Source organism: Lactuca sativa, chromosome 8 (genome assembly GCF_002870075.4).
Source record: "Lactuca sativa cultivar Salinas chromosome 8, Lsat_Salinas_v11, whole genome shotgun sequence".
Taxonomy (NCBI): Eukaryota; Viridiplantae; Streptophyta; class Magnoliopsida; order Asterales; family Asteraceae; genus Lactuca; species Lactuca sativa.
Genome location: NC_056630.2, coordinates 28,077,100 through 28,101,568, shown reverse-complemented (window position 1 = coordinate 28,101,568; position 24,469 = coordinate 28,077,100). Strand labels below are relative to the sequence as shown.

Genomic DNA, 24,469 nt, shown 5'->3' with positions numbered 1-24,469 from the left:
TTAGACTAAGAACATGAACTTCACAATTTAAATATTTAATCCAACAGATATCAACATGAACAAGTTCAATCCTTTAGCTTTTTTCACAACATACCCTTAACATTCAGCACACTCACAAAACCTACACAAAAAAATTAAGTTAAACAAAATCTATACAAATAAAACATTTATTGTCAGATCGCAATTAATATGAGATGATACTCATATTTCAATAAATTTTCGGATCTAGACCCATTTTACATGGATCCCTTATACCGGTTGGGTTCCGAATTCCACTAATAGCTTGATTCGGTTTCCGAGTTGTTTTTGTTATGTTAGTAATTTTAGTGTTATCAATATATTTTAGTGTAATTATTATTATCGTCGAGACATACCTGATTTAGTTTACTATCCAAGACTGGAGGTGCGGGGTGCACACTTAGAGTGTTAAATGTGAACTTGGGCATACGATGGTATGGGGGCAGCACCCCTAGGTATAGGGTTGCAAGGGGCAGCTCCCTGGAGGGATCTAGGGGCAACATCCCTTGCGGAGGCTAAGGAGCAGATCCCCTAGCGGTGGCGGTGGTGTAACCAACTTATGACACTATGATGATGTGTGCATCAGTTGTGTCCTTTAACTACCTTCTTTTGGATCTAGGGTCAGCCCCCCTTGCGAAGTCTAAGGAGCAGATCCCCTAGCGATAGTGTAACCAACTGATGGCACTATAATGATGTAGGCATCAGTTTTGTCCCTTAACTACCTTCTTCTAAGGGCAGCACCCCTAGCGGTGGTGTAACCAATTAATGACATCATGATGATGTACGTATCAGTTGTTTCCCTTAACTACCTTCTTTTGGTGCCAATTTGGTGTAATCAACAATTAACCACTTTCATTCCTTGTATAAATGCAAGATTAATGTTATAGGAAAAAGGGTTGACAATTTATATATATGAAATTGATATTTATCAACTCTCTGTCTCAATAACACAAATCATCATAATGTATTATGTGTTTTATGTTTTGGATTAAGCTTGTAATCTAAATTAGATTTTGTGGATTATCTCACTTATGAATTTGTGTAACCTAGGGGTGAGCATTTGGACCGGTGAATTGGACCGGACCGGACCGTTTTTTTTTTTACCCCCGGGCTGGTTCTCGATTTTAGGAATTCATCAAAACCAGTCTGGTTTTTTTTCCAGTCCGGTCCGGTTTTTACCAGGTTTAGAACCGGTTGGACCCGATTTAAAAAAAAAATTGTAATTTGTGAAAATTTTCAAACAACCATAACTCATTGGTTTTAAGTCGGATTGACACGTGGTTTTTTCCAACACCTAATTTACAATTTGTAGATGAATTTAGACAATAATTTTGAAGATTTTGGTATTATATTCAATGAGTTACAGTCTTTCAAAGTTGAGCTATCAAAGCTGAAAAAATTTCAGCTTTTCAGCAACATTTTTAAAATTTTGTAATATGTGAAAATTTTTAAACAACCATAACTCATTCGTTTGAAATCGGATTGACACGCGGTTTTTTCCAATGTTTAATTTACAGTTTGTAGATGAATTTAGACTATAATTTTGTTGATTTTGGTATTATATTCAATGAGTTACAATCTTTCAAAGTTGAGTTATCAAAGCTGAAAATTTTCAGCTTTTCAACAAGATTTTTAAAATTTTGTAATCTTTGAAATTTTTTAAATAACCATAACTCATTCGTTTTAAGTCGGATTGACCTGCGGTTTTTTCCAACATTTAGTTTACAGTTTGTAGATGAATTTATACTCTAATTTTGTTGATTTTGATATTATATTCAGTAAGTTACAATCCTTCAAAGTTGAGCTATTAAAACTGAAATATTTCAACTTTTTAACTATTATTTTAGACTATAGTTCTGAATTTTATGTATCTTTGACAGATAAATCATATGAAAATGATCTTGGTGAACTTGATTTATATGTTATTTGCTTTTATTTGAAAATTTAATTTTGCAAGTTATAATATTATAACATCAAGGTAGATTAGTTATGCATGAAACAGAAATGTAATCATTTTTACAAGTTGTATCGTATCAAACCCAACAACATATTCGTTTTAACGAGTTCTATCAAACCCAAAACCTTATTTTAACGACTTGTACTCTATGCAATTAAAATTGTACCGGTCCAAACGGGTACAAGAACTAGAAAACCCGGACCTGGACCCGGTCCCGGACACGGACATGACTCATCCAGTCTGGTCCACGGTCCACAATATTCTCCATAACCGGTCCGGTTCGGTCCAAATGCTCACCCCTAGTGTAACCTCAGGTTATAAGATACGAATTATAGATTTCAAAAAAGTGATATAATCACGATCCAAGTAATTTTCAAGTGTTATTGTTAATTCCGAAATACATTTTCTAAGAGGTGCTAGCTCCGGTTGCATACCTACATAAGATGTCTAAGAAGGTGAATGCCTAGATAAGGGACCGAATTGATTATTATTAACTGTTCTCTCCAATAGTCTCTCCAATAATTTCATAATACGACTAAGTGGCTTGATTCCTTTATACTTCATATTAAAATAATGTTATGTAAAATATTAGAAGATAATATATTATACGTAAATTAATTTATATAATAATTATCGTTTTGCGAAGACCCTTCGATCTCTATCTATCGGTACATGGGTACATCTATACCAAACATTCGCCTGCCCCAAATTGGATTTCGCCAAGAAGAGTCGGAAACTATATATGGTTTGAATTTCGGAAGTGCGATTTGAAAGCCATAGATGGATGAAGAATCTGAATTTGCCTGATTTTGAACATTGATCATCGGTTTTGAAGAGTATTTACCTGCGATATTAGAGCTCTTAATTGACTTTGCGCACTGCAACGGCGATTTAGGGTTCGTTGAAGGCTGGAGCAACTGTTTCTAGCCTTTGAAGAGATTGATTCTCCAAGTTCACTTTTTAAGGTCTGCGAAGCAACGATCTATGTTCAAGTAAGATGCTACGTCAAACCTTAATCTACTTTGTCTGTTCTTATCGCTAGGGTTACTTGATAAAAGCCTTCTTCTAAAACCTTTATCTTGTTAATTTTGACATATTGTTGTGTTTGTGTTTTAACTGTTTCTTGTTAGTGATGATGATGCACGATCTGCCCTCACCAACATGTACGAGTATTCACCAGTAGATGGGTTTGTAGAGATCTCACAAGGGTTGGGAGACATGATCAAATCCTTAGCAAATGAACCCTCAATGGGCCTTTTCTACATTCAACAACACACTCACAATGCTGTTCCAAACCTCGTAAGCATCAATAAAAACATCATGACCAAATCCCGCGAAATGAGTCTACACACAGAAGATTCAGAGGATTCAATCACAATGCTGAGATCAATGAAGGAATCTGGATTCCCTATTGTTGATGACATGGTTAAAGACATCACAAAATCTTTAGCTATCATGTCATCAAAACAACCGAAAAAAGGGTTGTTGAATAGTAACAAATCTTTTTCGGGAACAACAACAATGTCTGGGACTGGTAGTTATTTATCATCTGCTTTCAAGTCTGCAAAATTAAAAGCAACGAATCTGAAATGGGCTTCAGTTGAAACCTCGGAATCATCAATGGAGGAAGAATTGCCTGTATCAAGTGAGAATGGGAATGAAGATAAAGATGAATTGATATTGAACCTGTCAAGGTCTGAAAAATTTGATGAATTTAAAGCAGATAAAGAGGCCAAACTGGAGGAATGGTTAGGAGGTAGTGACGATTGATGAATAAATAAAGTTTGTAAATTTAAAATTGTTGTAATAAACAATGGCTGAATCGTTTTTTAGAAAGATTATGTAAAGAGAATGCCCAAAACCTAAACCTGTGGTTTTCATGTCATGGATTCCGTAGGAATTGGAATATAAAATTTTCATCATTAAATTCTGTGACAAAACAGATTTTATCATTCTTTGAAATAAACGCAAAGAATCTAAATTTCATTTCTTATCTTTTAGTTGGGAGTTGTCAACTAAAAATTTTGTCTATCTTTTTCATGTTTCATTGGGTTTTATAACCTAAATCACTTTTATGATTAATTTGTCCTTACTTGTTCTTTATACGCAATTGACCGTTGATGTTGGCGCTTCCCTCGGAAAATGATGATGTCAACAAATTAGGTCACGCCAACAAATAAGGTGAAACATCATTATTTCAAACAGACATCTAAATAATTAAATAAATACCCATTACAAAGTAAACAAAAAAAAAATACATCTTTATCTAAAACTCAAACATCTACACAAGTCCCGGTTTTTTTTTTTTTTACAACATTTCACCATCTAATTCTACTAAATCCCAATCATGTGAAGCAGCCCCAACCCCAACACCAAGTCCCTCAACATTCGGAGGATCAGAGGCAGAGGCAGAGGCAGAGGCGCTAAAATTACCAATCAGCCCTTCACCCACATTCATATTTACACTTGGAATCGACTCGTTAACCACCAATTTGGTCATTCCACTTACACTACTACCACCTACTTTAACTTCCACATCATTACCCCCAACCCCTTTAACAGGAAGCAACTGATTATTGTTTTTCCGCAATATCTTCGCCTTTCTGAAACACAAAAAAATTAAAAAATTAAAAAAAAAAAAATCAAACAATGTAACATAACATTTGGATGTAAATACAAAAAACCAACCTCACCAACTTCTGCTTCATAGCTGATTTCGGCTTCAAGGTTCCTTTTTCATAAATAAAATACAAAAATGTTAGTCCTTGAATATCACCGCCAGTGGCAGTATTGTAAATACATTAAAAAAAAAAATATCAAAGAGTTCACCAGATTTAACAGTAACTGCAGGTTTGCTTTTACTTCTTTCAGCCTTAATTTGAGAAATAACATCATCAGCACCAGGTCCCAACCCTTTCCTTCCAATCAATTTCACTCCAAGTTTCTCAATCAAATAATTCAACCTCATTTCATCACCTCCTTTCACTTCCCTCAGTTCCAACACTTGTTCCCTTGATAACAAAGTATACACATGAACCTCTTGTTGCTGATTAAAATGCGATTGCAACTGTTGGAATATTAACTTATTGGAATACAACTGACCTTCTTTCCAACTCTCTTGCCCTTTTTTCACAAACCCCACACGCAAAACACACATCGCTCCCAAATCCTTCTTATTATAAATAACCGAAAAACTCCCGAATTCCAGATCCGGCTCCCGAAACAGATCCGCAAGAACCGACCCGCAAACATACGCGTTTTTTGACGGGTTTTTCTCGATTTTACCCCTGATAGCTCGATTGGTGTCAAAATGGTAAATATTAGCAGCTTCTCTTAACCCGCTTAAAAACGCGCCATGCATGGTTGCAGGGTAACGTCTCGTGGTCGCCTCCCCAGCGAAAAAAAGCTTCCCGTCCCCTACGCTTTCTGCTAAAATGTCGTAATCGTCCCCGGTGGACCCCACCGCAACATTTGAATACGACCCAAGAGAAAACGGGTCGCAACCCCATCGTGTGCACACAGTTTGTATCGGTTCCGGGACTTCGATCCCTTGTGGCGAGTATATGCCACGTAGGATTTGGAGGATACGTTTCACCGCGTCAGTGGGTGGCATGCTTTCGAATGAACGTGCAGCTTCACCTGCCACTAGAGCCATTAACACGGGCCCACCTGCTACATTTGCATAGCTGTAGAATAGAAAGAATTCGCCACGTGTACTTGGGTTCTCGGATAAATGCCCAAACATGTCCAAATCGGTGCCCCAAAAGGGATTAGGAAAAAGCATTGCGACTTTGTTTAATAAACCGAATCCTAATCGTTTGATTCCATCTAATTTTCTTTGAGGTAATGCAGGGGTGAATTTAATGAACCCACTTTTTAAAACCCCAAGTGGAACAGTGCATAAAGCAATGTCTCCTTCAAAAACTTGTCCTCCATTCACAGCAACTTGTACTCCATCACTGCTGTAACGAATAGAATTTACTGTTTTTTCATAAAGAATCGGGACGTTTTCGGCTAACGCATGGACCAATCTCCAGTTGCCACCTGGCAAGAAACAATGGTCGCCTCCCATGTCATATGGGTCATCTTGATCCCAAAATGCTAAAGAGAGTTTAGAGAGTAAACCCGCGTTTGCATATTCTAGATTAGCAAGATGCCAATTGAACAGACTTGTTTCTTCTGAATTTGAAGAGTTGTTGTCAACTTCCCAAAATGTTTCCAAAGCTGCCCCTAGAGAAACATCTTGTGAGACTTCACCCATTAGCTGTCTAAGCTTGCTTGCTTTGTCTAGGAGTTGATTGAAAGCTATTTCAACTTTGGTATCAGTTTTGGAATCTACTGGTGTTCCATCTAATCGATAGAGTGGACATTTATCGCGAATTTTATGAAGAGGATATGATAATTGTCTGGCTAAAATCCCAAGAGGGTTTCCATGTGTACCTGTTAAAACACTTCCTCCTAAATCAGCAGCTGCAACTTTATTTCCTCCTTCCATTTTCCTGGTGTAAACTCGTCCACCTGGACGTTTTCTTCCTTCCAAAACTGTAACTTTATACCCAAATGTCATCAGTTGTCTTGCAGCTGCAAGTCCAGAAAGACCAGCACCTATGACTATTACATTCCCTTTTGTATTAGCTTCAGCCAGAATTTTATCTTTGATCAATGGTGAAACCCCAAAATTGATGTATCCATGTGAGAGTAGATAGTTATATGCAGAATCTAAAAGCTTACTACAATGCGAAGGTACAACATCGAGAAACATCTCTTTTGTTACCCAATTGAATACGTTCTCTCTCCATTTGGTGATGATATGGTTTCGAATCAGTATGTAATTGACCTGTTCGATTCCACCAACAACCGAAACAACTCCTGCGTCGATTTCTTCTTCTGTAAGTACATCCGCCGGAAACCCGGCGGTTAAAGCAATCAAAGCTTCGGATGTTGCTTCTTTGTTGATTACTATTATTTCATCGGATACACCTACTTGTGCTGCTTGATTTGATCCGATGTTAGGGTTTCTATCAAAATGATTAGAACCGAAAGAATTTTGTGTTGTTTGGTGATTGTTGGGAAATTCGGGAGGTAAATTGTATACCTGATTGGAGGAGAGAGTATCGTGTGGCCTGCCTCGTCTTCGTTTTCTAGGAATACCGAGTGTGAGCAAGTCGTTGACATTACTAGGGTTTGAGAGTGAAGAATTAGGGTTTGAATTGGTGTCAGAGTGGGGTAGAACGATGGTGAATTGCAGAGGGTTGTGAACGTTAGGGAGGATTTGTTGTTGATGGGTTTCGTTCGAGGGGTTCATGGTTGGAAATTTGAATCGAAAGAATATATTTGATCAGCAAGAACTGATACCAGGCGCCATGGACGATGATGATACATTGCAATGGGCTACTGTTAAAAATTATATTAAAATATTCATAGAATCTTATTGTAAATTAACATTTATTTATTTTTGATAAAAACGATATTTAAGTTATAAAGAGGGTTAACTACGTACCAATTCTTAAGATCAATTTATCAATCCATTTATGATACAATATAACAATCAAAATAAAAATATTATTAAGTTATGTTGTTTTAGATTATAACAATAAGACTCGAAAAGTCGAAATGCATAAATATAAAAGTATATTAGTATACTATAAAAATATATATTATCTTAAATAAATTATTATTATACGTGTCCTAACCAATTTAAAAAGTTACAATTATGATTATAAACTCATTCCTCTAATTTAATATTATGTGATTTTACATGCAAAATTGAAACAAACCGAATTATAATTAGATCATTTGTTTTAATTTGGTGTTTTATGAATTGATTATATACCTTTTTTTATCTAAAAATTGCAACGTGTGACTAGATACATAATTTAATGAGAAAATCTTAAAATATCTTTTATTATCCATTTTTTTTTTAAATTCATCTTAAATAAACCCTAATCTTAAGTACAAATCTTTAATGCTAAAATAAAGTGAAAACTGAATAAAGCCTACAATTTGATGGTAAGCAGTCCAACATTTTAAATATTATGTTGAGCAAGCAATCAGAAAAAAAAAAACAAAAAAACAAAAACATCATAGAGAATTAACATAGGAACCAAATATTTCTTTTATTACTCAACTATGTGAGTTGTTTGCTATTATGTTACATATGACCTAAATCATTAGAATAATATAGTTAGCGGGTGTTTGAAGGTGTTTTTGGAACTCTAAAAGTGTTTTTAGATAGAAGTGTTTATTTGCTTATAGTGATGGTAAAAATAGTTTTTTAAAAAATGTTTGGATAAACTTTTATAATGAAAAAACCAATAAGTCAATAAGTTAAAAAATATTTGGCTTAAAAAATGCTTTTTGAAGTTATTTTGGTTGAAAAGCCATAAACAGTTTTAAAAAGTCACGTTTTACATGCTTATTAAAAAGTGTTTTTTTGAAGCTTATGGAAAAGCTATTCTGAAAAGTGCTTTTGAGTTTGCCAAACACTTTTTTTTGACTTATTAACTTTTCCAAAAGCCAATAAGCACTTTTCAAACTCAATCCCAAACACCCCCTTAGGTTGCTATAGTGGATAGAAATAAAAAACCATGTCTATTTTTGTAAAGTTCATTGCTATATGGTATTAGTTTACTATGTAAAACTGTAAATTGGTTGCAATTATGATACATATGACCTAAATCATTAGATTAACATAATTTTGCAATGGTTTTTTGTTCTATACAATAGACAACAAGTATAGTATTTTACACAATCAAGTTACAATATCATTACACAACTCATTGTTAATGTACATTATTTCATCAGAATGACTAAATTAACCTTGCACTATCCGTGTTGCACCTCTGCTTGAAATGCGCGATTCAATCTCAATATCTTCTTTGCCAAGCTACGAATATCATCTCTACTCGATTCCACCGAAATTCTGGCAAGTTGTTTAACTCCTCCACTTGTCACAAAATCCCTAGTATTATCCTCTGAAAATAAATACCAAATTAAAACACACATATACCAATGTTTTTATTTTTTGTGGGTCCATTCATAAAAAAAATAAGAAGAAGAAGAAAAAAAAAGTGTGTTACCATTTTGTGCTAAATGACAAAGAGCAAGTTCAATGTGACGGCGGGTTGATATTGAGGAAGTATTTGAGTTTGCAAGCAACCATGAAAGGACACCATCATCCATTAAAAGAGAACGACCTTCCTTGTGTCCTTTTGATTTAAAAAGTAACCAAAGTTAAGTTTAAACTGAACAGAAAAATTACATTTTTGGTCCCTGAGTATAGCTGAGTTTTTCATTTTTGGTCCCAAAAAGTTTTCTCTTCCTATTTTGGCCCTTATTTGCAAACTTGGTAGCAAATTTTAGTCATTTTACTTGGAATAGCAACCAAAAACGTTGCAAAAACCCCACATAAGGACCAAAACTGAAAAAATCAGGTATACTCAGGGACCAAAAATGTAAGAAATTTAAAACGAAAATTATGTAATATTGTTGACCTTGAGTTATTGCTCGAGTTTCACATTTAGCAAAATTTGCTAATCCCCGAGCCACCTGAGCGATGACATCATTATTTCCAGATCTAACCATCCCCAAAAGTGCTCTAACACCTCCTTGTTCAATCAGCAGTAAATGTAACTTTTCTGTTATGGTAAAAAAAAACATGTCACTTATGTGAATAAAATGAGGCAATAATTTATATTCTCTGAAATTTGGAGATTACTTAATTACCATTTCCACATAAATTTGCAATTGCTCCAGCTACCATTCTGAGAGTTTGAGGATCATCTGTTTTTGATGATGTATGTGCTAGTAAAGCAGCACCTCCTTTACCCATAATTAATCCTTGATTCAGTTCTACCAAAAACAAAAGATGATCTTCTCATTCAGAAAATGGTCAAAAATATATATATAAAAAGAGGTTTAAGGGAATACCATTCATTGCAAGATTTGCAATGGCTCCAGAAGCAACCCTAAGTAGCGTTGTATTCTGGGAGGTTCTTAATAGAATCAGCAGTGCATCTAGACCACCTTCTTGTACAATTTTTTCCTGATTTATATCTGTAAAAATAATATTTTATATTTTAAGAGGATTAGATTACATAATACACAGATAAAGATCATTCAACAAAACCTACCTTCAGCAGCAAGATTTGCCACCACTTTCACTGCGTGTGTTTGGACATCTAAATCAGCAGATTGCAATAGTGCCAATATCTTTTGAAGCCCAACTATAATATACAAAGAAAAAAGTAGTTAATTTTCCGTAATAATTTTTTAAAAAAAAAAAAAAAAGGCTTTCAAGATTTAATCTTGAAAAGTATATGCAAAAACTTGCCTTCTTCACATATCTTAGCTATAGTGGTACGCTGAAAAGAATTTGATTCTCTTGATTTGTTTGAATTGTGTAGACCCAAGGGGGCCCCATTTGTTGATCCTCGTGCAATATTTTCTTTCATGGAAGGTCTCTTGTCCTATTAAAAATTTAAATATAATCCCCAATATATCCAACATGGAAAATATATATTTTTTTTTAAAAAAAAATACCTCAAAGTCATCCTCGCTTTCGGGTACTGCATTTTTTATACTACTTAGCTCTTTTTCAACTGCCTTCCTTCGTTTCTCCTCAAGTGAAAGGGCTTCTCTTACAGTGAAAAGTTCATTGCTTAATTTATCCTACAATAAAAATAAAAACGGTGTCATGAATCATGAGTAATTTATCATTTTTTTTTCCTTCACATTTTTGTTACCTTCTCTGATGATAAACTTTTATATTCTGTTTTCACTAACTCAAGTTCATCAAGAGCTGCTTCATGAAGCTGAGACATTTCTTGTAGTTCCTTTCTGAGAGTGTCAATCTCCTGCAACCAAAGAATAAATAAATACAACTTAGAACCCTAGTTAAAATTGGAAATGTTGATTTAATTTGAAAACTTACTTGTAGTGAACTATGATGATCACTTGAAGCTTTCTTTAATGAAATCATGTCATCTTCCAAACCAACATATCTTTCATGTTCATCCTCCACTTGTATAACCAGCTCCATAATTCTTTTCTCATACATCTGAGTGGTTTCTGCAAGTGCCTTTTGGTATGTAGAACATTCAATCTCATATTGCTATTAGAAAAACAAAAACAAATAGTTATAATAAGCTTTGCATCTTTAAAAATATAGGTAATAATACCAACATTATTTACACTTTTAAAAATGTAACACAAACCTCCATTGACTTTTCATGACCACTTAGTAGATTTTTCATTGAATTTAACTGTTGGTCAATGTTGTTTGACCTTTCTCGTTCATCATCTAACTGTGACATTAATTCGGATATTTTCTTCTCATACATTTGTGTTGTGTCTGCAAGTACTTTCTGGTATGTTGATGTTTCAACCTCATATTTCTACTAGCATTCAAGAAATAATTTTAAATATTTGTGGCAAAAACTAAAGAACTCAAAAACTCAAAAATAAATAAAATTATAGCTACTTTTTATTACCTCGCAATGCTTCAAGCTTCTTTCTAGACGCTCAACTTCTTTACAAACTATCTCATTCTGATCTTTTTGAAAATTCAATTCCTTTAAAACATCTTTCATTTCTAATTCCAGTTGAGATTTATCCTTCTCTAACACCTGAATCCAAATGTAAAAAAATTCAGAAAGGTCAAAGGTTTTAGAAATAGTGAGTCAACTTCTGGAAATATGCCAGAAAGAGAGAAATGTACCTCACACCTTGCAATTAATGACTTTTGAGCTTCCTCAAAGCTATTTTGGCACTCTTTAAGATTATTCTCCAATCTTAATGTGTTGTCTGCTTTGGATTTTTGTTGTCTGTCCACCTCCTTTGTGAGTATATCAATTTGATTCTCAAGTTTATGACACAAACTTTCATAATCAAACTCTTCTTTTAACTTTACATAGTTTACTACTTTCATGGCCTGATAAACCATATAAGTGTCACAAATTAACAATCATCACAATGCAATTTTATAATCATAAAAATGTAATAGTAAATTAGTAATAATAGCATTTGGAACGCCAACTTACCCTTTGCCCAAACATTATGGTGCTTGCAGTTTCTGTATGGTATCTAGAAGATGGCCCAATTGTTACTATTAGAGATGTTCTTGCAGAGCCTGTTTGGTTTCATAATTTCATTAGCAAGAAGTAGGTAGATACAAAAGAACAGAAAAGCACTCATAATTTGATATAAGGGTTTGTTTTTTTACTTAATGAGCTTAATGGGTTAAGCACTTAATCTGGAAAGCTACATATGGTTGTTTCTTTTTTACTTAATCTGTACAAACAGCTTAATGAGTTAATAAAGAAAAGCAGAATTACCTCCAAAAGAGTCACGAAGCAATCTTGTTAGCTTAGAATCTCTTGTTGGTATATGAGGGCTATTTTCAGCCAATGCATTTATACATTTTCCAAGGGAACTAAGAGAAAGATTTATAAATTTTGTCTCTTCAACCAAGTGACCTTCACTCCCTGAAACATATAATTTTCAGAAAGTGGTTAATATTTATACACCAGATTTAATAAAAGTCGAGTATTTGAGGTCATATGCAACATACCAGATTTGTCCAGGCGTTCAGAACCTGCAAGATCAACTATAAGCAGCTTGCTTTTTCGAACAGTTGGTATCACATGGCCACCAACTAACACACTTGTATCATCTTTCCCTTGAAAAGATGTGTCGTTTTCTTCTTTATCAATAACAGATCTTCTAACAGATACCATAAGAATTGCATGGCTACGAGAAGATTCAGTGTTCATTCTTGTGTTTGCTGCATGCCGATTTGCTTCTCCAATTTGTAGTAAATGCAAAAAATGGTCAAGATTTTGAATCTTGACAACTGCTGCACCAGGCACTGAGACTTCCCCGTTTTTTGGATCATCAACAATTGGAATGTTGACTTTTTCTGGAGCAAGTAAATCTTGAACACTTTCCATATAGATCTGTTACAAATTATGTGTCAATTCTTTGAAGCTGATCTAACAGATAAACAATGTGTAGATAAGTAACAGGTAACAGAAGAAGTATAAATCACCTCTTGATAGAATATCTTTCTATGAAGTTACTACTTATGGTATGTATGTTCATAATAAAAGTTAAAGCAATAACTAGATCTTAGTAATACCTGTAGATAGGACATTTCCACACTATCAGATGCTGGAGATGCACTAGCAATGATGTCCTCCAAAGCCCTAACCATAATTCCTCTCTCAGATGCATCATCCTTTCCCAATTTGCCAAGTGTATAAGTTTTGCCAGTTCCTGTTTGACCATACGCCATAATTGTTCCATTATACCCATTCAACACACCCTGCACAAGTAAATACAAGAGCTTTGATGATGACATATAAATATGTGAATACAGTGTTCAAAATATTGGCATCTGTCAAACAAACATGATTAAGTTTTCAAAAATCAAGCAATGTTCACTTACCTCAACTACAGGTTTTGCTACTGCCTCATAGACACGCTTTTGAGAAGCAGATTCTGTAAATACTTCATCGAATCTGTAAGAGTCGGAACTCCAATTGTTTTTCTTCAACTTCAGTTTCATAAGCTGCTTGAAAGAAAGCAATCATTATTCATTCATAGTTCAAGAAATTCAGAGGACACTGTTGTTTATAATGAAAATTGGGGAAAATAATATTCTGGTCACCTCAGGTTGAAGTTCTACACAGTCGAAAAAATCAGCATCTGAAAGATCCTCTGTGTTTTTTGGTCGTAGTCTAATAGCAACTCTCACTCTTCCAGGTTCTGCGTATTATATACAAGCAACACTCATAATTCGTTCATTGAAACAAATGGAGTACATGTCAGACGAAATAGAAACCCTTATATGCAAAACTCAGCAGCAACTGATACATTTCTAAACACAAATCATCACGCATTTTCCATTTCCATTATCATCCCCAAAAGTACACGAATGGAAGTATAACTAAGTGCGAATGCGCATGAAGATAGATAAATAGGAAGTACCTGCGTCGTCGTCGCTCTGCCGAGTGTGAGAACGAGAATTGGGGGTAACAGAACGTCTGGAAGCGGAAGAAGACGGTGTTTTAGAGCGAACGGAGGGAGCACCTCCGCTGCCAACAGTTCTAGCAGAAGGCGGTGGCGTAACATGCTGTTTCTCATGCTTACTACTACCATTGTTCAGCATTCTGACACCGGAAGCCATTAATTCTTCAGTCCTCGATTCTGAATTTTAGAGAGAGAAATCATATATATACATGCATACCTGGCAGAAGGAGTGAGGCCGGCACGATTGTAACAGTGTGCCAAGCATAAACAATTACTCGTGATTGTGACAGGGAGAGAGAGAATATTTGCCCGTTGAAACTCCGGCCGGCCGGCTGGACGGCGGTCGTGCGTGTGTGGTGTGTGGTGTGTACGTTCCCGCCTTCCATTTCTATGGGGGGGGGGGGCCTTTGTCGTTTGTATTATTGTTGTGTCGCTTTCCCCCCTTTCCCCTTTACCAAATTTAGCATCACATTAAAAGCTATGTTTATCCAAAATCAGCTAACCAAGGCCATTAAATGGTAACTAAGAATTTGGTAATTGGTAACTAGTAATTATAACTTGTATGGATACTTGTATCACATATTTGTAATTGTAACTTTTATATGCATATAAATTATAACATATGAGTTTTTATTTAAAATAGAAGCTGAAACTCATACTTACGAATGAAATTTTGTCTTTAATTTGAGTATTTTTTTTGATTTTTTCTTCAAAAGTTAAAAGTTTCTAAAAACTCTAATAAAACTAGTTGTCAAACGTATCCGCATTCAAAACCTTTTAATAATTTGCAACAAATATAAATTATAATTATTTATGGAGTATTTATTACATCGAATGTATAAATTTTGATAAGAAAAAGTTTCTCATATCATCAAAACCAATTAGTGGAATGTATCTACTTGAAGGTAAAGTGATCACTTGTAACAAAAATATATTATGTATGTTAAAAAAAAAAAACTTTTATTACAGCATTATATTTGAAAAACTAAACCGTTGTCCTTGCTTTTGATCTTTAAAAGCTCATAATAAATTCAATTTACAAAAACCAAATCAAAATATTTAAGTTTCTCAAATAGAATAACTTATCCAATGCTTCTATGACTATGATATTTTAAAAATATAAAATAAAATGAGATATAATATTACAAATGCTAATGTAGTAATAGATGACATGTATGTATGTAGAATTATTCATGGCAATAATGGAGGGCATGTGATGGTGAGTATCAACCTCCCCACCCACATGCTTAGACTGTGTTGCCACCTTGGCTTTCATTACCTTTTTACAGGTACACAAGATGACTATTGACTATTGAGACCAAGTACCATAGATACTTTTATTATTAAACAAAAAGTTTTAAGTTCTATTTTTTTTTGGAATTATTGTCCTTTTGATTATGTTGAAATTTTGTTTGATTTAATAATAGACGACAGTAACCTTAAAATCTACACGTTATTCGGTGAACAGACTCTACAACTCATTGTTTCATTGAACATTGAATAATATATAGTTTAAAACATTCTTAAATTATTGGAAACAGTTTAAAATAATACATATTACAAGATCCATTTTTTTGTGTTTGATATTGTTGAATAAATAATGAAAGTTTAATATACGAAAGAGGGTTAGAACTTTGATTTATTCTGGCATTAAACATTTTGATAGGTGAATACATGTATATTTCTAAATTAATGTGAATACATGTATATAAAAGACCTGACCTATCTTCTTAATCTTCATCTGAATGATTAATGTATAATATAATACTACAATCAATCAGATAAAATCATTGTGTAAACTTTTAAAGGTTTGAAATCAAACTGAGTGATGAAAGACATATGATTATATATGTTTCCCATCATAAAACTGAGCATTCTTTGACGACTTAAAAGATTGAAGAAAACGCGTTGCAGTCTGAAACTCTTCCTTCTGCCTCTTTTTATCCCAACGATGTTCATCCGCCAATATCTGAATGACACGTGGCAGTGCTCTTCCTGCTGCATCAGTATCCAAAAAAGCAAGCCGTGATCTCCTCGCGATAAAATCAACCGCAGATTCACAGTATTCATTTCGTGCACAATACGCCACCTCAGCTTCAAGATACGGGTACCCATGGGCCAACCGTTTCCCCAAATTCTCTTTCTATTAAGAAAATAATATTTCCAAATGAATTTTGAATAATAAATCAGCAATAATGTAGTAGTTAACTAGTTATGTTATAATAGTCTTATAGATGATAAGTATGAAAGTTTTCAAAACCTGAGCTATGGAAGCTACTTTTTCAGCCATGGTGCCATAGGAATGGGACAAATGTTTAGCAGCTGCAGTGTCCATAACTCCAGGAACAATTTTCCCATTATGTGCAACTTTCATCCGTACGTATTCTTGAGCTAGAACTGTGAAAAACGCAGGATCCCACCCCTCTCCTCCCACAAGTCGTATATTTGATGTCAAACTCGTGTTTTTCGGGTTTAGATTCCCTGACTTTATAGCTGCATCAACTGCATCTTCAGCCATGCTGAATTTATGTTAAATTAGCACCATTTTCACACAACACAACCTTATCTTAAAAGGGTTGTTTCGTCTTTTTACTAAATGACCATTTTACCCTTACTAACCTTCGATATGTAGTCCACTTTCCACCAGTAATGGTGACCAAACCAGGAAAATCTTCACACACAACATGATCCCTTGAAATGCTCTCTGTGTTCTTTGCATTTGGATCGGTTGCCAAAGGCCGGATGCCACTCCAAGCAGACAAAACATCCGCGCGCCTTACCTATATAAACCAATAAATAAATCAATATCAGAAGAAAAAAATATATATGAAAAGAAAAAAAAAAAAAAAAAAAATGAACCTTAACGTTGAGATAATCACAAATGGCATCGAGTATGAATTCAATTTCGTCTTCATGAGGTTCCGGAAGCATGGTGATGGAGGTGTTGGAATCGGTGGTCCCCGCGACTGTTCTTCCGAGCCATGGAAGCATGAACACAACACGGCCATCTTTTGTTTTTGGGACAATCAAACCCATTCCTTCCGGAGAATAGTAGTCGGGGAGAACTATGTGGACCCCACTGCTAGGACAGATCATCGGTTTCGCATCTTTATCAGCTAGTTTTCGAACAGAGTCACAAAATGGTCCACCCGCATTCACTATCACTTTCGCATACGTCTCAAACTCCGTGCCTGTAAGTGTTCAGTCAGAATTTACTATTTTTTAAAATTAAAATAAGAAAAAAAAAAAAAAATATATATATATATATATATATATATATATATATATATATATATATATATATATATATATATGTTTCACCAGATAAGTTATCGCGTATCCTTGCTCCTATAATCCGGTCCCCACCATCTTCTTTAATCAAATTTACAACTTCAGCATGATTAAGAACAGAAGCACCAGCTAAAGCAGCAGTGCATGCTAATCCAACATTAACGCGTGAATCATTCATTTGTCCATCATAATAGACAACTGTACCCTTCAAGCTTCTGTCTTTACCCTTTCTTGCAAGTGTAGGGAAAAGTTCAGCGGACTCCTGTGCAGAGTAATATCTAGAAAGATGAAGGAGGCGTCTTCCTGCTACCAGATCATACATTTTCAACCCCACCCAGTAGTATAACGCCTCAAACCAGCTGAAACATGGTGTCATGCAGGGTAATGCATGGCATAGGTGTGGGGCGTTATCTATAACCTGTTTTCGTTCCTCTAATGCGTGAAATACCAGCTTTAGTTGCCCATAATCTAAATTGAATACTGCTTTTTCCAAGTAGCGAACACCTACAGGATATATATACAAATGAAAATTATTTATAACAGCAATATGAAGAAAACCTAAAGCCACATGTTAACTGAAATTCTTCTTAAAACCTACAAACCAATTTAATTTGCCTTCAGATTGGGTAAAGTACAAACAACCCTGATCTTGCAGCTTTCAAATAATTATGTTCAACACCAAATCCCCAATTTCGCAGCCATTAAATGGCTATACAGTCCCCATATATGCTTGTATGTAAACAGAAAATCAGAAATATGATTCATCATATTCCAGATCAAGTAACGTCATAAACCCCCATACTCAACCGTCTTCATCAAGGTCATTATTGCCCAACAGATGTATGCATTAACGCATTACAACTTGTGGATAACATTAATAGCATCCAAACCCTAAATAGGGGACTGCCTTGATAGCTTTTAAATCAACTACAATAATTTTGGGAACTTATTGGAAATTCATGATCACATAATCGATTCATACTCACAAGTCACAACCCAGTGGATACCAAAGCAAACATAGATGATCATAACTATAAAAAAATTCAAAAACCACAATACGTACCTCCGTGAATTAACTTGGTGGAGCGGGACGACGTTCCAGAAGAGAAGTCATCTCGTTCCACAAGCCCAACGCGTAGTCCTCTGGTGACCGCATCAAGAGCGACGCCGCATCCTGTAGCGCCTCCGCCGACAACAAGAATGTCGAGCGGGTTAGAAGAATTAGCAGCGATCAGAGATGACTCCTGTAAGGTACGAGAAGGTATAACCGCAACAGGGTCTGTGATCTTCCTCCGAACTGCCTCTAGCGCTGTACCACTGCCATTCCGATCATTAGAGGATACGTAAGGATCACGTAGTGCTACATAGGAGCCGCCTACAGCGACGGCGAGCGAGGCAGCCGTGACCCCTACGCGCCGAGCGCGAAAAAAACTGGCCATGTCCTCTCTCAGAGAGCGTGATGAGAAGGAATGGAGGATGTTTTTGACTTTTTGGTGTGGCTCTTACCTTGTGATTTGTACTTTTTGGTGTGGCTCTTGCCTTGTGATTTGTATAAACGCAAAAAATGGGTGTATGTGCCTCTTAAATTATCTTGGATAATGTTACTTTTTGCCCAAGATCTTGTCCAATAAATTATAGGTTTATTTTCCTTTGGTCGTTTTTTTTAAGTTCCATTCTACACCCGCAAACATTGAAATTTTATATCACTAAAGCCATTTTGTGAGTCAGTCGGTAAAAAGTCTATTATGTTGGCCACGTGTGTAAACATGTGCTTTTTGTAAATAATAAAATAAGGCCAAAATTGATTTCCCTGATGGTTTGCAATATTAACATTTTACAAAGTGTCAATAATCAAAGCATTTTATCGTAAAACCATATCAGAGTGTAATCTCAAAGATCTCTTGTGCGGAAAACATAGTGTGATGCGCTACGATCAAGCCGGCTCCTTCCTTTGAAAACGAGTACCTGAAACCAAAACTGTAAACTGTAAGCACAAAGCTTAGTGAGTTCCCCCATCATACCACATACCATACAATCATATAATGAACATTTAGGAGATACGGGCCTCGCCCACACTCCGCTAGCTGGGAGATACGGGCCTCGCCCATACTCCACTATCTCTGAGATACGGGCCTCGCCCACACTCAGCTACTAAACCATAACATACAAGTATATACAATCATATACTGAACAGGTAGGAGATACGGGTCTCGCCCACACTCCACTATCTCTGAGATACGGGCCTCGCCCACACTCAGCTACTATCACATATATCATAACATAAACATACTATCAGACATACCTGGGGTGTCTGAACTACCCTTCGGTCCTAACAACCGAACTTGGGGACTATTCCCCTCCTACTACCACTATCACATATAACATATCATGTCAGCATATAAACATATCATCACATACTGTCAGACATATCTGGGGTGTCTGACCTACCCTTCGGTCCTAACAACCGAACTCTACTACTATCACATATAACATATCATGCCAGCATATAACATATCAGGGAGTAGCAAACCTAGATGATATCACACAGACAATCATCTAACATACAACTCCTACTGGTGGGCCGACATTGTGGTCGTAGACCCACCGCTACTGGAAGGTAACTCACCTCACATTATTGAAGTCCTGAAAACACAATCCCACACTTGCTGAAGTCACGCAGACTCGACCCCAACTGCTGGCTGACAGATTCCCGAACTGTCAACACCAAAATAACACCCAATTAATAATTGGGTCCCAATACATAACCATAAGTACATTCTTTGGGTAATTACTATATTACCCCTAGCTTGGCTTATTCAAGCCCAAGGCCCAATTCGTAGGCCCAAAGTCAACTAGGAATCAAAGCCCAACACATGGCCCAATTTAGAGGCCTATACATGGTCTCATTCTAAGGCCCAACATCATATAATCATTAAGGCCCAAACTATGGCCCAATTTTCCAAATTGGGCCCAAGTCCCTTACATGGGCCTTATCCTAGGCCCATTAAATTACTCTAGACCATTTGCTTGATCTTGGATAGTCCATTTAATAGCCCAAACATCGAGGCCCAATAGAAAGGCCCAACAATAAACCCAAGTGAAATTAGGGTTTCTCATAAAATGATGATTAGGGTTAAGTTTCCTACTTAACCTATTAAGGACTTAATCCATTAAGTCCAATATTGCTTAGATTAATTTCCGCCAATGATTATTATTTAATATTCCAAGTTATTAAATATTTCTCGTGTGTGACCCGATTAATTCTTAAAGTTAGGGTTTCATTGGCATTAGGGTTTTCCAATCCAAAAACTAGCCCTTTTATCAATTTGTTGGGCTTGCAGGTCAATTAGGGCTTTATTGGGCCTATTAGGCCCACTAGAATATCATTAAGTCCATTAGGGTCTGCATTGGGTCAATTTGAGTCCATTAGACCCATTAGGGTTTTCACTAAGCCCATTAGGGTTTCTAGCACCCGAAACGAATCAATCACAAGATAAGCACACCGCCACCCGACACGGCGGCCGGTGGTGGCAGGAGGCGGCAGCCACCACCCTAAGGTGGTGGTTTTCAAGTTCCTTTCATTATTCCATTTTTTTGTTACAATTACAATGAAAATACCAAAGTAACACACCCACTAACTAGGCTAAACATACACACACATAACCACCTTGGTTGCCAGCGGTGGTGAGTGGTGGCTGTGGTGGCTTTTCTCGTAAATTCCAACTAAGCAAAACACCCAAACACACCTGCTGCTAACGGAACTACAACCACACCCACCCATGCTTCGTTTTTCAAGCATTCAGCCACCCCTTCCGGTGGCCCACGGCAGCGATATCAATACCTTGCCATAACAGCCACCACCTCATGGTGGTGGCGAAGGGGTTTTCTGATGGTTTTTGGGTAAAACAAATAAACTAGAAAAACAATTCCTAAGTTCATATGCAACCTACTTTGGATCTATGTTTTAACTATTGAACATATAACTTTGAATTACAAAACAAGAACCCTAGAGGAGAGAGGCTATTTTCAAACAAACTAGGGTTTAGGAATTACATACCTTTCAATTGTTATAGCAAACAGTTGACAATCCTCTTGATCTTGATCTTGATCTTCTTGGAAGCTTAGCACCACAAATGTAATGCCTCTAATGAAATCACACCCAAGAACTAGCAAGAAGGAATCTAGATAGAGAGAGAGGGAGGGAGTATGCAATTCTCGGCCTAGGGTTTCTTCAAAAGAAGGAGTGCCTAAAATGTGAGCCAGGAGGCTCCTTATATAGCTGAGGGATCTAGGGTTTAGGGAAAAACCCTAATGCTCCTTGCTTAGGGCCTAAGCAAACCCAAGGGCCTTATCCAAGCCCCCATGGACGAAATCCTTAGGGTTTCCCCTATAGATTTCGTCCACCCTCTTCCAAGGGGGTTCTGGAGCCTTCCACTCAACTGTTAGATAATTGCAAACTAGTCCCTGGACTTTATAATTAATACTTTTAACCCCAAAATTAACTCTGATTAATTTCTGGCTAACTATTAATTAAATATTATGATTTCTAATTAATATATTATTTTCATAACATATTAATAAATCATTTATATTAATTTATTATTCTCATAATAAATTAATATCTCTCCTTTCATAATTTCCTTGTCCGGTTGCTAGGTTTGAGGGCAACCCAAAAGGATTGTGCTGCTATCAATTCAAGTACATACCAATTATAGTTATGGGCTTAGACACCTAATCCAATAGTCTCCCACTTGGATAAGTCTGTAACTATAATTGCTAGTATGACTTTTAAATTTAACTAGCAAGTTGTAGCTTCCAAAAGCTGCTGCCGAACTCTGACCCAGTTAGTTACGTGTCCTAAGATAAGTGATCATATGACCTTTCGTTCTACTAGATATCTCTAGACATAATACATGGAATATAATCAATCTCTTTGTACAGAATCTATGTTTCCCGATTTCTGATTTGTGATGATATGGGACTTCTAATCGAACACATCAATTTAGTCTTGGTTGGGCCCAGCACATAAGTCAACACCAAATCATCGAGGGGCCCACAGATATCGCTTTTCCTGTTAGGGAAAAAGGAACGAATAAACATTGACTCATATGCTTGTATCTTTTACTCATCAAACCATACATGACAATACGTTTTATAACACCAAGTTACTGATGCGTTTTCGTATCACCAATGTATAGCCAACTTGCAAATTACAATTCATATATCTTTGTTTCAAGATCATAGATATTATCGTCTCAGTATTACTCGTGATAATTCCATGAAGTAATACTCTGAGCGTGGGTTTATCCAATACTCAAATCTCACTCTCTGAGTACTCATGAACATTGCAGCAGTTCTATTGTTATGTCTATCCTTAGACAATCTGCAATCCAATTCATGACGGTCTTAATTCACTACTTACTTCCAAAAGTATGAGCGACTGTGGAGTTTGAACAATCATATTATTCGGGAAGTAAAACATGCAAAATATGAAACACAATAATAATCAAATTCAATATGGCCCCAAATTTTTAAGTGTAAATAAAACTCCTTTTATTTAGTTACCATATTAATTACACATTATTCATTGTATAATGTTTCGAGTAATCAACCTATCACTTGAATTATAACAATAATTGTCCCATGCTCCAAGCATGCACACTTTGTTTCCCATGGTCCTTACTTTGTGAAATAGATCAATTGAAAAACTTTTTCCAATAATGCTCATTTCACAATTTCCAATCCTTTTTATTAGTGTTAGAACACAAGGTTCTTGCTACTGCTAGAATATGCTAGATTCTAACATTTTATGCAACGATCATTTCGCAAAGTCATAGCACAAAAGTCACCAAGACTTGGCCAATGAAATTAAAAAGTACTCTATCGGAAATTGTTACAAGATAATTCCATAAACGTGAAGTCTCAAATTCAAAGTACATTCCTTTGAACATCCTTCTTGCATAAAAGTTTCTAATCTAGGCACAGACTCTCAACATATAACTCCCAATATGGAAACATTTCCATATTTGTCATATGACAACTTATTCTTAATAGAATCTTATCTATTCATACTAATGTCGATATGGTCCATCCAATACCATACTTCCAACTACTCACAAGCGACCAATCCTCAACGGACTTTGGATTGTCCTTTGATAGTTGTTTAATTATTTTAGTCAAAACCGGTTCTAGTTCTTTTTCCCTCTTAATGCGCTAGACATTTGGAAAAAATTAGAGTGGTTAAATATTATAGCATTTGCAATCGATCCTATACCCGAAGCGTATGGGACACGATGCATAATGTCTTACATAAAGATATGATACTTTATCAATCTTCTGCCATAATATTTTATGTGTCATGTTCTCACAATTCGAACTATGAAGAGGGATGTCGTAATCATAATTGAATTTTGAGAATACACTGTGTATCCTTGACTAAATTTATTAACGTTTCTCGATCTAAGCTTTAGAATTTTGAAACGAAGTATAATATTCTCTCCATTAGTTATAGCAAAACAACTTTTCAACCATTGCAATTGCAATACTTGTCATAACAATCATGCTCCCACTAACATGATGATTATTTTCTTACCAGCATAACACTTATGCTCCCACTAGCTTGACATGTACTCAGAAAACAATTTAACTTCCAGAAAACAATGCTTATTGAATTCCTTAAGTTCATATTTCTAATACCTAATGCTTTGATAAGCCTTTATCAAAGCTTCTTAAATTTATACACCTTTGCTTTAGGTAGCTCATATGTGTGTCTAAACGATTCATAACTTATATCAATAAGTCTCAAATGTTAGACTAATTACCAAATCTCACAATTCGAACTATGGAAAGGGATGTCGTAACCATAATTGAATTTGAGAATACAATTTCCACAATCGCTATCTTCTTAAAATCTCTCTTAGTGAAAGCATTTCCTCACAGTCGTTTTCATGAAGGAGGGAATCTTATGACACTTAGATTTTGTGGTTTATGAGTTCCTATCCATGTGAATTTGCCAAAACCAAAGTTTGCGACAAATCCGAACTCATATGGACTGAACTTTCTTAATCTTGATTTCTTGCCTCATGGTAACACGAGTGCCCACCATGTCTTCCAAGTGGTTTAGCAACTCATCCTTACTTATCAATGTACTTTCCATTGATCAAGGTGTTATGT

The 24,469-nt window shown here is 35.7% G+C and overlaps 4 protein-coding genes across 5 annotated transcripts; 1 reads left to right on the top strand and 3 right to left on the bottom strand.

Annotated features, from left to right (window-relative positions):
- The first annotated feature begins 2,609 nt into the window (after positions 1–2,609).
- LOC111913206 (uncharacterized) lies at positions 2,610–3,842 on the top strand. Its single transcript, XM_023908925.3, has 2 exons — positions 2,610–2,967; positions 3,106–3,842. The coding sequence occupies exons 1-2, from the start codon at positions 2,960–2,962 to the stop codon at positions 3,743–3,745; spliced, it is 648 nt and encodes a 215-aa protein (XP_023764693.1). The 5' UTR covers positions 2,610–2,959; the 3' UTR covers positions 3,746–3,842.
- Positions 3,843–4,152: 310 nt separating this feature from the next.
- Positions 4,153–7,371, bottom strand: LOC111913207 (protein FLOWERING LOCUS D). The gene is made up of 3 exons (XM_023908926.3): positions 4,805–7,371; positions 4,664–4,706; positions 4,153–4,578 (listed from the first exon to the last, which is right to left on the bottom strand). Exons 1-3 carry the CDS (start codon positions 7,278–7,280, stop codon positions 4,284–4,286), a joined length of 2,814 nt encoding a protein of 937 aa, XP_023764694.1. The 5' UTR covers positions 7,281–7,371; the 3' UTR covers positions 4,153–4,283.
- A 1,267-nt stretch (positions 7,372–8,638) lies between these two features.
- Positions 8,639–14,399, bottom strand: LOC111913208 (kinesin-like protein KIN-UC). 2 transcript variants are annotated; one of them, XM_023908928.2, is made up of 21 exons: positions 14,223–14,399; positions 13,964–14,145; positions 13,644–13,741; positions 13,422–13,544; positions 13,113–13,298; positions 12,546–12,930; positions 12,310–12,459; positions 12,016–12,104; positions 11,694–11,906; positions 11,467–11,601; positions 11,191–11,370; positions 10,908–11,087; positions 10,720–10,830; positions 10,517–10,645; positions 10,308–10,443; positions 10,108–10,200; positions 9,905–10,030; positions 9,701–9,826; positions 9,469–9,612; positions 9,055–9,183; positions 8,639–8,949 (listed from the first exon to the last, which is right to left on the bottom strand). In XM_023908928.2, exons 2-21 carry the CDS (start codon positions 14,142–14,144, stop codon positions 8,801–8,803), a joined length of 3,063 nt encoding a protein of 1,020 aa, XP_023764696.1. In that variant the 5' UTR covers position 14,145; positions 14,223–14,399; the 3' UTR covers positions 8,639–8,800. The 2 variants fall into 2 exon arrangements, with proteins under 2 accessions (XP_023764696.1, XP_023764695.1); XM_023908927.3 differs by lacking the exon at positions 14,223–14,399 and having other exon boundaries at positions 13,964–14,211.
- Positions 14,400–15,631: 1,232 nt separating this feature from the next.
- Positions 15,632–18,856, bottom strand: LOC111913209 (glycerol-3-phosphate dehydrogenase SDP6, mitochondrial). Its single transcript, XM_023908929.3, has 6 exons — positions 18,360–18,856; positions 17,327–17,800; positions 16,865–17,196; positions 16,625–16,785; positions 16,266–16,524; positions 15,632–16,148 (listed from the first exon to the last, which is right to left on the bottom strand). The coding sequence occupies exons 1-6, from the start codon at positions 18,733–18,735 to the stop codon at positions 15,849–15,851; spliced, it is 1,902 nt and encodes a 633-aa protein (XP_023764697.1). The 5' UTR covers positions 18,736–18,856; the 3' UTR covers positions 15,632–15,848.
- Between the last annotated feature and the right edge of the window lie 5,613 nt (positions 18,857–24,469).

Coding starts and splice junctions, on each gene's coding strand:
- LOC111913207 (XM_023908926.3), bottom strand. CDS start 7,280: ATGAACCCCTCGAACGAAACCCATCAACAACAAATCCTCCCTAACGTT. Junction 4,707..4,804: donor TGCAGTTACTGTTAAATCTG/GTGAACTCTTTG, acceptor TTTATGAAAAAG/GAACCTTGAAGCCGAAATCA. Junction 4,579..4,663: donor ATGAAGCAGAAGTTGGTGAG/GTTGGTTTTTTG, acceptor TTTGTGTTTCAG/AAAGGCGAAGATATTGCGGA.
- LOC111913208 (XM_023908927.3), bottom strand. CDS start 14,162: ATGGCTTCCGGTGTCAGAATGCTGAACAATGGTAGTAGTAAGCATGAG. Junction 13,742..13,963: donor GCAGAGCGACGACGACGCAG/GTACTTCCTATT, acceptor TATAATACGCAG/AACCTGGAAGAGTGAGAGTT. Junction 11,371..11,466: donor GAAGCTTGAAGCATTGCGAG/GTAATAAAAAGT, acceptor GAATGCTAGTAG/AAATATGAGGTTGAAACATC.
- LOC111913209 (XM_023908929.3), bottom strand. CDS start 18,735: ATGGCCAGTTTTTTTCGCGCTCGGCGCGTAGGGGTCACGGCTGCCTCG. Junction 17,801..18,359: donor CACCAAGTTAATTCACGGAG/GTACGTATTGTG, acceptor TATATCCTGTAG/GTGTTCGCTACTTGGAAAAA. Junction 16,149..16,265: donor AAGTAGCTTCCATAGCTCAG/GTTTTGAAAACT, acceptor TTTTCTTAATAG/AAAGAGAATTTGGGGAAACG.